Source organism: Miscanthus floridulus, chromosome 3, assembly GCF_019320115.1.
Source record: "Miscanthus floridulus cultivar M001 chromosome 3, ASM1932011v1, whole genome shotgun sequence".
NCBI classification, from domain to species: domain Eukaryota; kingdom Viridiplantae; phylum Streptophyta; class Magnoliopsida; order Poales; family Poaceae; genus Miscanthus; species Miscanthus floridulus.
Window position 1 is genome coordinate 111,850,941 of NC_089582.1, and position 10,674 is coordinate 111,861,614.

The window sequence follows — 10,674 nt, forward strand, 5'->3', positions numbered from 1 at the left end:
CGTCGCGCCCTCAACGCGCTCCAGCAGCACATGTACCTGGCACGGCCACGACCCTAGAGAGCACATCGGGCGCGCTGTTTCCCGACGGCAAGAGCATGATGCCCGCGATATCCCCGAGGAGGTAGAAGAGGAGCGGCCAGAGCGCCAGCGCGGCAGATGGAGCGGCTCCAGCGCTGCCCCAGACGGGTTCCACGTGGACTACATCCACATGCCGCTACCATGGGGGATGAGAGGAGTAAGGGTCTATTTTTTAAGAGGAAAATAAACGTGAGGACTTAAATAAAAAATATATGCCACACAGGCACGCCACAACAAAGAAAAATGTCTATATAGCTGACATGGGCCTGCGGTGCACCACTTAACAAGTTTAAGGACCTAGAAATACATTTTTAAAGTTCATGAACTTACGTGATACATGCTTACAAGTTCGAGGGCCGCTGGTGCATTTAACTCTAACCTATTCAAGTTTGTGAAATTCGGTAGCCGAGCAAAAAATCATTGAAAAATAGGGCTCGCTCTCTTCTGCCAGCTGCAGCAGCCAGCAATAACTTTGTAATATCTAACTGTACTTCGTTTTTTTACCTTTTTTTCTAGGGTAGTGGCAGGTGCTCTGCCTTTTCTTTATAGCTATTAAGAATTGAAACGTGTCCAATAATTAGATAGGTGCATGGACCCAATCACGTGAAAGGAAAAAAGAGAAACTATAAAACCAACGCTCAAACAGTAAGGAAAAGAAAAGATCAAGGCTGGCTAAGTTTCCAACAGCCCCATCGCCTGCCTGAGCGCAGCCACTTCCTGCCCTATTAGAGCCATTAGTTGTTTTTTCGTGAGCGCCTTGTTGTCGTATACTCGGCGACATCTTTTCTTCCAAATGTTCCATGTCATACAGGTGACGATCTGATTTCTATATTCAGGGTTGCTTGATAATGTTCCGCCCAATAGACGGACCACGATATTTTTAGACTAGTGACTGATTGATGTGGCTGAAGGTGTTGATGACCTGTTTGCTGGGTTATGTGTTCCCAAACTTTATTGGAGTAAGAGCAATTTGCAACCATGCGTGTCATTGATTCATTCCTTGTTCTGCACAACTAACAAACCGGGTCTGCTTGTCCTTCCCGTTTAAGTATTTGATCCATCGTCAGTAGTTTCCTCTGCAGTAGTAGCTAGAGAAAGAGCTTGCATTTATTTTTCACCTTTGTTTTCCAAATATTTTTCACTGGTAGTCTGTATAGACCTTTCGAATTGAATTACATCATGTCTGCTTCGTTTCCGACTTAATGAATTGATCTCACTTCAGTTTGCAAAGAGACAGCTAGAGCTGGCTGATTAGCACACAGTGGATCCGGAGGTTCAGATAGGCGCATCAGACGGTCAAAGACTTGAGCGAGGAAGACAGAGATACGTGTTGGGGAGTTGTCTCACGTAGAAAATGCGAGACATCGACGGGTGATAATGGTCAATGGAGTTGTTTAGGCGGGGTCGCAGATTATGAACGGCCGTCGACGTCACGGGCAGGCGCGTCGGCTGGCTCACGCCCTCTTCGCTTTTCCGGCCAACGAACAATATTTTTCTTTCATCGTAAATTAGCCAACAGTACTTTTAACCATGACTTATCAGACTTATCAGCCGCGAACTCAACGCACGCCCAGTCGCCCACCACGTCAGAAGGCCGGGGGCCGTTTGGTTGCACGCCATCTTGGCCGTTGCCCCGGGAAACAAGATGCATTTGGATTGCTGCCGCGATTTGGCCTGCCCGAGATAGCCACTGCAGATTCGTAGTACAGTGGTTCATTTTGCTCCGGCCGGCCGGCCAAATCGGGGCGACTGAAATGGCCGCCAAATTATTCGCACAAAAAAAATGGCCGCCAAATTTTGGCCACCGCCCAGGTTTAGCAGGGCCAGCGGCCAGACCGGTTGAAACCAAACATGCCCAAACGCGAACCTTTTCGCTTCGTCGAGGCGACCGCCGGCGGATACGGGCATGCGAAGTGCCGTTTTAGCCCAAATTGAGAAGCCGAGGAGCGAATGAGTGTGATAAAGATTATCAGGCCACTTGCAACACGAAAGAGACCAGTGTTTTGGTGAGCGTTCTGGCAACGGTTAAATATCAATGTGAGAAGTTTGCGCTAGCCTAATGATGCTCAACACTGTCTTACACACTGCACGTGCATTAATGGTAGTTTACGGATAAGATGCTTCATGATCTCATGGATTTGTGCCTATATTTGAGGCCATGTGCCCGTTATGTGGATTTGTTATCCCCGAGTTGACAGACAAGCCATGGCAATCAACTCGCAGTCAGCATTACAGATACGCACAATACTACGATCAGACAAGTACTGATAGTCTGATGATACACCTAGCAGCTTCCGTTATTCAAACTTTAGATGACTTACCTGGAGCAATGACTTCCACAAGGGGATAATGACAACAGCGTCAACTTCAAGGTGTGCCTTCGTGAGATCACCGAGACCATCCATTGCTTCGTAGACGACAGGCACGTCGTAATCCCATTGTGGCTCCACGCGAGAGAGGCTACAGACACTCTATCTGTGTGTAGTTGTAGGTCTAGTAGTGCACAAGTGGTGTGTGTGGTGTACATGCGTAGCGTGGGTGTGTATATCTGTGCATGAACAGATTCTATAGATTTACTAAGATGAGAGGCTTAAAAAAAAACTTCAAGGTGTGCCATCTAATGCGGCGACCAATGTTTCTCTGGCATTTTTGGAACTAATGATACAGTACATGACTACAGGCATAATGAAACTAACGGATGCATATGACAGTCTCATTCAGTCACGCGAGTGATAATTTATAAAGGTCCACTTACATAATTATAACTTGTTCATGTCCCTTGGAAACATGTGATGAGAGCATCAATCCTCCCCTTTCAGAAACACCATCCATCTCAACAGAAACATCTCACTTCAAGTTTGCAAGTGCCACGGGATGCACACAACAAATGGTTTAGCCTTAGTTCCCACAAGGACCATGGCTTAAATCTAAAACAGCATAGCAAGAAACCCACAAACCTACCAAAGTACTGCACCTCGACAAAAGATTGAAGATAGATAACATCATTCAGAGATCAAACGGCACCATTGTGATGACTTCCCCCATCTAAACGCTTAACAGAATAGGTTACTAGCAACTAACAGAATGCTACCACAAGGTTCCCATCACAAGTCCACAAAGTTAAGCACAACATAATCATCCAAAAGTAAAGCACTGCGAATGCCAAAAGGCCACCATACTATGGTCAGAGAAACACATGGTGCGTTTGACATCTTTGATTGTAACTATGGTCCAACCAACAGCATCAGTTTGAAGGGAAGAGCCATGCAGCACCTGCATTTCCAAGGTAGTCCTTCCACGAGATCATTGGCAGAGGCGAACGGCTCGGGGTTTGCCACGCTGCTGGTGTCACTCAAGCTGCTAGGCCACTCATTCCAACGGTGAAAGTCCTTGTAGTCATCCAAGAACCACATGCGATTGCCCGGTGAGTCACCCTGAGGCATGCAAACAGCCCTGGAGCATGGCCCTAGAAACAGTGCCTGGTTGTCAGCGAGGGTCGTCACCTTGGCCCACTGTGATCGTGCAAAGTCTGCCTCGAATATCGAAAGGTCAGGCTCACACTGTCCAGCAAAAGTGTGCATCTGTTCTTCGCCATGAACATGCATATGGAAAATCCTTCTACGCACCAGCAGCAATGAGCCACACGACTCAACCAGGTAGAGCATCCTCAACAAGGTCCGCTGATCATCAAAGTGACTGACATTGATGACCCGTCCAATCCGAGCAACCCGTGGTCCGTGGATCACCAGTATTGTCATCCACGCTGATGTCCAGAGCCAAGAGGTCCTCATGATAGTTAACAACGTAGAGCTTCCCTTGGTAGAAAGCCATGTCAGTAATCCACAAAGATAGGTCTCCTGCAACTGACCACATGGAGCCTCCTGGCCGGCACACTGCAATTCGATTGGATTCCCTACCTTGGAACAGTGCAGCAATGAGGTTGGGCGAGCACACCATTAGTTTGATCACGTCGGAGTATTTCACGTCCATTAACAGCTTCACTGATATGTCTGTGTAAACAGAACCATCCTCAGAATCATCACCATCGTCTGCAGAATCATGGCCACCTTCAGAATCCTCACCATCGTCTGCGGAATCATGACCGTCCCTGGAATCCTCACCCTCGTCTTCGTCGGCGATATGAACGCTAGATTGTACAGGAAGGGTCATGGTGGCACCAGAGAAGGGATCCACCAAGAGCAAGTCGCAGACGCGCCGGTACACCAGCCAGTTACCACAAGCTGTGTCAAAGCCGTTGCAGCCAGCAAAGTGGAGTGGCTCACCCCGGGGCATGCTGTAGAAGATGTCCCCGGCCTTGAGAGCGAGCAGCGGCAGTGGAGGGGGCAGCCGGACCTGCCAAGCAGCGGAGCGCCACTGGGGGCACACGGCTGCGAAGCGGATGCGGTCGACGTGGGTGGGAAGCCGCTTGAGAACGAGGCCCGCGAGATCCACAGGGATGTTCGACCATGGATCCCGTGCCCTCGCCATAGGCTCAGCCGGTCCTGGAAACAAAGAAGCAGAGGAGCAGCACGCGTGTCAGTGAGGCTGCGCTATGACCTCCACCCCGGAAACAGGGAAGCGCCGTGAAGGGAATGGTGCCCACAGCCCAGCGCGCGCGAGAACGCACGGAGGCAATGCGTCGAACACAGGCGCGCGCCACGGCAAGGGCGACGGGAAGGAAGCCGCAAGCCCGCAACGGGGAAGCTGAGGTGCAGGTGGAGGGGAGACAGAAGAGGGAGCGAGAGAGGATAGTACCAGAAACCGACGGGAGCGGGGAAGCTGTGGGTTCCCGTGATCCGGCGGCGTGCTCGTGTTGTTCCGGCCGCTGCGGCAGTGAAGGGTCGAGGAAGTGAATAGCAGTCGGTAAAGATGGTCATGGCTGAGATATAGTTATTAACCCCTTGTTTAGTTCCACCCTAACTTCTAAAAAGTTGCTATAGTACCTGTCGCATCGAATATTTGCGGCCCATGCATTGAGCATTAAATGTAGACGAAAAGAAAAACTAATTGCACAGTTTGGTAGGAAATTGCGAGACGAACGTTTTGAGCCTAATTAGTCCATGTTTGAACACTATTTGCCAAATAAAAACGAACATGCTACAGTAGTCCCAAAATCTAAATTCCTACCACTAAACACAGCCTAAGTAGGCCGTGTGGGCTTGTAAACTACTAAACCCAAGGAACCCCAAACCCCACTTGCAACCCGGAACGGAATCCTTTGATTGCCCTTCTAAATTCAGACATTCTTTTCTCCCAAAGCGCAAATTCGGCCTTGGCTAGCCCAGCACTACGCGTCCTGGCAAGAGCGAAGGTGGGCTAACATAGCCCATTTTTACGTTGGTTTTCTTCTTAAAAAAATATGATAACTTTTCATACGAAATTTGTTTAATGTTTTGTTTGCGCCACTGCTTCCTTACCATGATACCTATATATAAAATTAAATTAAATCCATAATGCATATATTTCAGAAATATTTTATATTGTCCAAAAAGTTGTTCAAAAGTTACATGACTTACTACTAGAGATTCATTATAAGGTAAAATAGGCGTTTCTGGAAAATTTAACTTAAAACCGGAAGTTATTTTAATAGTGCTTTCAACCCCTTGCAATAACCTAGATGAGCTTAGGTGTTGAGGGAACAAATTTAAACTTTGTTATTTGTATATACTCTGTGAGGATAAAGAGGCCAACTACAGATAACATTTAGAGTCATCGCCGATGATTACAAATAAATCTAACATGTTTGATAATGACAGTGGACCTTACCATGGTTAACGAAGTGCTGCCTATAAGAACCGCGAATACAATGGCGAGAAGAGTATTGAAAACAAAAAGGGCTCAGTCTAGCAGACGTGTGTGAACAGTGCCACGTGTCTCCGCTGGTTATCAAAAATCGCGTAAGCGCCGTTGATCGCTGACCGCCTACCATGGCAGCCAGCCCTTCCACCTCTCCTCCGCGTCCGCCGGGGGATCGCGGACCAGCGGCACCGGGTTGTACACTCGGAGCAGCCGGCCACAGACGCCGCAGACCATGCCCATGCCCGCCACGTCCACGGCGGCCACGACGGAGAAGTTGCAGCCGCAGTAGGCGCACGAGCCGATCACCTGGGTGTCCATGGCGGCCTGCACCGACCGGCACAGCTCGTCCTCCTCCAGGCCCACCGCCACCTTGCGCCGCTGTGCGAACTCGAGGGCTATGCTCCGGTGGTCGAGGGCGCGCCGGCGGCGGTACAAGTCCACCGAGAGCGCGCGCAGCCCGGCCTCGGCGCGCAGGCCTTCCGCCCAGGCGTGCAGGGCCGCGCGGTACGGGACCGCGTCCACCTGAAGGGCGCTCGCCGGGTCGTCCGACGGCGGAGCCTTCACGAAGACCTCGTCGGTGGCGTCGATGACGTCCCGAGCGTCGTGCGAATCATCGTCCATCGTGTCTGGCGCCAAGCACATCGATCGCACACCCGAACCAGCTCGCCGAGGTGGTTTCGATCGATCGATCGACGCAATGTGATGTTTGGCAGGCTCGTCATTGATCGAGTATGATTGACTTTTATAGTGCTGATGATGAGTTGCTGGATCGTGCCGAGGCCAGCGTGCTAGTATGAGAGACGGACAAGGATTCGACACCGAGTTGGGGACGGGATCGTCCCCGAGTACTCTTCGGAAATACTACAGTGGCATGGTAAGTCTGCAACGGCCACCACATTTCACAAATCACAGCCGCGACATAGATCAGGACCAGCTCATAAAACAACAAATCTGGCAGCTTGAAAATTTTTACAAACAGATACGAATACGAATATACGATGATTGATCAAAGCCGACATTGAGTTCCAAACTAAGCAACGACATGAGGATGATGGATAAAAACAGGTCACTTGACACGCATCTTCATAATAACTTAATAATAATTTTGGTTGCGGGAGTTCTACAATTATAGGATCATCAAATCAGGTGTTCGACCGAGTTCATGGACGCAATGGGCGACACGGGAAGGGAATTCACGGTCTACGGTTAGGAATCCCAGTTCCATCCTGAAATAAAGACCAGAACGGCAATGTAAGGCGCACAAAACCAGGGTGCCCAAGTGCTCCATTGTCTCGTGGCGTGACGACTGACGACCGGATGAAGAAGGCAGTACTGGGAACAGTTGTGTCCCTACAGGGACCAATTCATTGCGTTGGTGGTGGAATGGCTGAAGGTGCCGCCGGAGCTGCCATGGTCGACGTGCGGCAGGTTTGGTGGCGGCGGCCCGCTTCCCTGCAGGGCGAGCTCGAGCTCGCCGGAGAAGTGGCCGTGGTGGACCGGGCCTGGATGGACCAGGTGCAGAGCATCGTCGTGATGTTGCGCGTCCCTGACGCCGTCGGCGGGGTCCCGTGAACCCGTCCAGGTGCTTGACACCGTGTAGCTGCTCGCCATGACGGACGGCGCCACCGGGGTGCCTTCGAAGGCACTGGCCGCGGCGGACATTGCTGGGGACCGGTTGTGGCTGCCACTTTGGGAGGTTGTATCCCATGGCTGAGTTGACAGAAGAGAGAGAGCACAGCTGGAGTCGGTGGTAACTCCTGCAACACATCCGCCAGGCGGGAGCTCAAAGGAAGAGGGGAGCATTGAGGCCCCTGCCACCAAGCCACCATGGCAGTTGTATGCATGGTTGCCATAGCCCGCAGCTGCACTGCGGTGTGGGTGAGGTTCTTGGTACCCATGCCACTGGATGGCACCCAGCATCCTGTCACTGCCGGGCTGAACTCCTTGCCACGCATCTCTCACGCTGCTTGGAACCCTTGGGTACGAGAAGTCGAGCAGGAAGCTTCTGAACCTACCAGGCTCTGAAGAAACAATAGATTCGAGAAACAGCGGATTGGCATATGCATTTGGAAATAACTGAGTATGCATGTCTACAACTCTACACAACAAGTGCAGCAACACTTGATACCTTGAAATGATGCAGCAAGCCGGCCATATCGTGAAGTGAGAGGTCCAGGTGGTGGCTTCCTACGGCGCTCATTGTGACCAATGAGGCGTCGGCGGCAGCTACGTTTCCCTTGGTCGAATTCAGGTAACTGGTGGAACCTGTGATTAGAGTGAATAGGTTTACTCACAGTACAGACTTAACATGTGAGTTTACTGATCAAAGCTGGGTCACAAGACAACCTATAGTAGTAGGTCAACGGCTAGTGCAGTCACTCAAAAAAATTGTTGGGAAAATAGGTACCATCTATAAATCAGACCAGTTATAACGGAATAATGTCATGAATATAACCGAATAAATAAGACCAATTATAATGTATCATCAGCAATGAGATTGCACAAGATAATAATTAGTCTTACATAACAAAAAAACTAAGGAATATCCACGGATCAACAGTACCGCAGAAAACTATTTTATTCTAGCACATGGAAAGAGGGAATTGTTAACTCGGTAATCAAGACTCATCAGATGAACAAACATACAAAGCAAACCAGATGTCATGTGAAAAGCTGCATCGATACAAGCAGCATGTGTGTTTTTCTAATCCTCCTGAACTAACATTTTTATTTCAAACTATATATAGCGACATTAACCAAAGACACAACTTTCATGATTAGATCCACACATCAGGGCCCCATGAAAAAGATTTAAAAGGTCATACCATGTGGGAAGAGCACCTGCAATCATTCACGGGGAGCGGACACGCGTATAGAGCCTTTGTAAAGTGATGTGTTTATCAATGAAACAAGAGGTTTATCTATCAATGAACGGTCAGAACCTTCTCTTTACCGGTGATGCAAAAGGCTACAGACAATGTGAGTACAGCACTTGCCCCCTCCCCAAAGAGTTCATCAAGATGCAACAAAGCGACACCATTTAGGGCTATGACTATGATATGCGCGTGTAGTCTTCTTACACTGTACACATGATGCAGATTTAGATTAAATAAAGTTAAGCAAAAGCACCGTTATCAACCTACAAGCATGGACCATACGTGATGAACTTAGAAATAGTTTCAGCATCAGCAGTTCAGCACAGCTACTCAGCTGAGTTCATTCCATTTCCATTAATATTTGTTTGTTCCAGCCGTGTTTGTTTCATATCCAACTCCTGCTCCGTTTCATTTAGGCCATTAAATAGTGTCGTACAGGTACTGTGCTAGCCAATAGCCATTCACATAGGCTACCTACAGTAGAATAAGAAAAAGATAAATCTAGGCTTCCTATTTATGTGCTGCTCAGACAAGATACTTGTGAATGTTCACATTCACATCTCTATGTCCCTTACTATTCTTGTCAGATTCTACTTGCCCAAAATTTTACACCAACTCGACGCCCACCAAACAATTGTGCACCAACGGTACTCCCAGCATCCTATGTACACTTATTACTAATGGATGACTGGATGTTATGTTACAACGAACGCATGCGCATAGAAGCAGAATTTGTGAACTTGTCAGTGAAGACTGAAGACTGTTAAAGAGAGTTGGATGCTTGGAAATCGTCAGAAAACTGTGGTTTTTCAGTTAAAGTGAGTGAGATGAGCCAACTGCAGAGTGACGACCCTGTAGTTGCCAAGGTACTGTATCACGAGCGGAATAGTAGACCGAAGCAGCTGGTCCAGTCAGTGCTCACAGGAATGCACGATTTTTGGGTACCCAATTTGGGCTGGTACTGGGAGACGGAAGGAGAATGCCTACTAGCAGTAGTAGCTGGAAATTTTTACCTGCTGCACTGCTGGCAGAAGCGCTGCTCGATGCCGGCGACGACGACGCACGGCTCCTTGGAGTGCATGTAGCACACCTTGTGGCGGCAGTAGTACTGCTTGACGGCGCTCAGATCCACGCCGCACCCATCCACCTGGCACCTCGGCGGCTGGGTGGCGGAGGCGGCGCCGGCGGACGCCGGCCTGCCGCCCCCCGCCGCGCCACCACCGGTGGACACGCCTTTCCCCTTCCTGCCGCCGCCCGCCGCCGCCGTCCCGCTCCCGCCGGCGGCAGCGGCCGCGTCCTGCTCGAAGTAGATCTTCTTGCCAAACGTGAGCCCGTGGATGTCGTCGCTCCCGCTGCCGCCGGTCGCCATTGCCACCCGCTTCCGTGCTTTCCCTGGCCCGAACGCTAGCTTCTCGTCTGTGGCGGCGTAGCTTCCTAGCTAGCCCGCCCTCCACTGACCCTCCTGTCTGTCTGTCCAGTGGGAGTGGGAGGGAAGCGCGAGAGAGAGCTTCAACGAGGGTAGGAGGGGGCAGTGTGGAGGGAGGCGACAACAGTGGTGGCGCCGCCCTTAAAATAACGCTTGTGGCGTGTGTGGTGCAGTGTGCGCGCGTGTGCGCCTGTGTGCCTGTGTGCTGTTCTGCGCTGCCGTCCCTTTCCTCCCTCCCCCTTCACCTCATCGCTAGTCACCAGCGCAGCACACGCACTCCCACTCGGCTCCCTCCCTCCCTCCCAGTCGCAGCAGCCTGCTGCTAGCTCGGCCGCCGCTACTACTACCGCACCCCCACCAAGCTCCTCTTTTCTCGCGCCGCTACTACTGTTCCACGCGGCTACGCGCCTCCTACTGCTTGGTTTGGTTTCCATGCTGGCTGCGCCGGCCTTATATAGCGCGCGTGTGCTGGGGTGGAAAAGTCCGTCCGCCCCG

General features: G+C 50.5%; 1 protein-coding gene and 1 pseudogene across 1 annotated transcript; both read right to left on the reverse strand.

Annotated features, from left to right (window-relative positions):
* Positions 1-3,033: 3,033 nt before the first annotated feature.
* LOC136546496 (F-box protein SKIP23-like) lies at positions 3,034-4,896 on the reverse strand (annotated as a pseudogene).
* A 2,001-nt stretch (positions 4,897-6,897) lies between these two features.
* Positions 6,898-10,418, reverse strand: LOC136546497 (squamosa promoter-binding-like protein 17). Its single transcript, XM_066538469.1, has 3 exons — positions 9,767-10,418; positions 8,006-8,142; positions 6,898-7,898 (listed from the first exon to the last, which is right to left on the reverse strand). Exons 1-3 carry the CDS (start codon positions 10,120-10,122, stop codon positions 7,228-7,230), a joined length of 1,164 nt encoding a protein of 387 aa, XP_066394566.1. The 5' UTR covers positions 10,123-10,418; the 3' UTR covers positions 6,898-7,227.
* Positions 10,419-10,674: the final 256 nt, after the last annotated feature.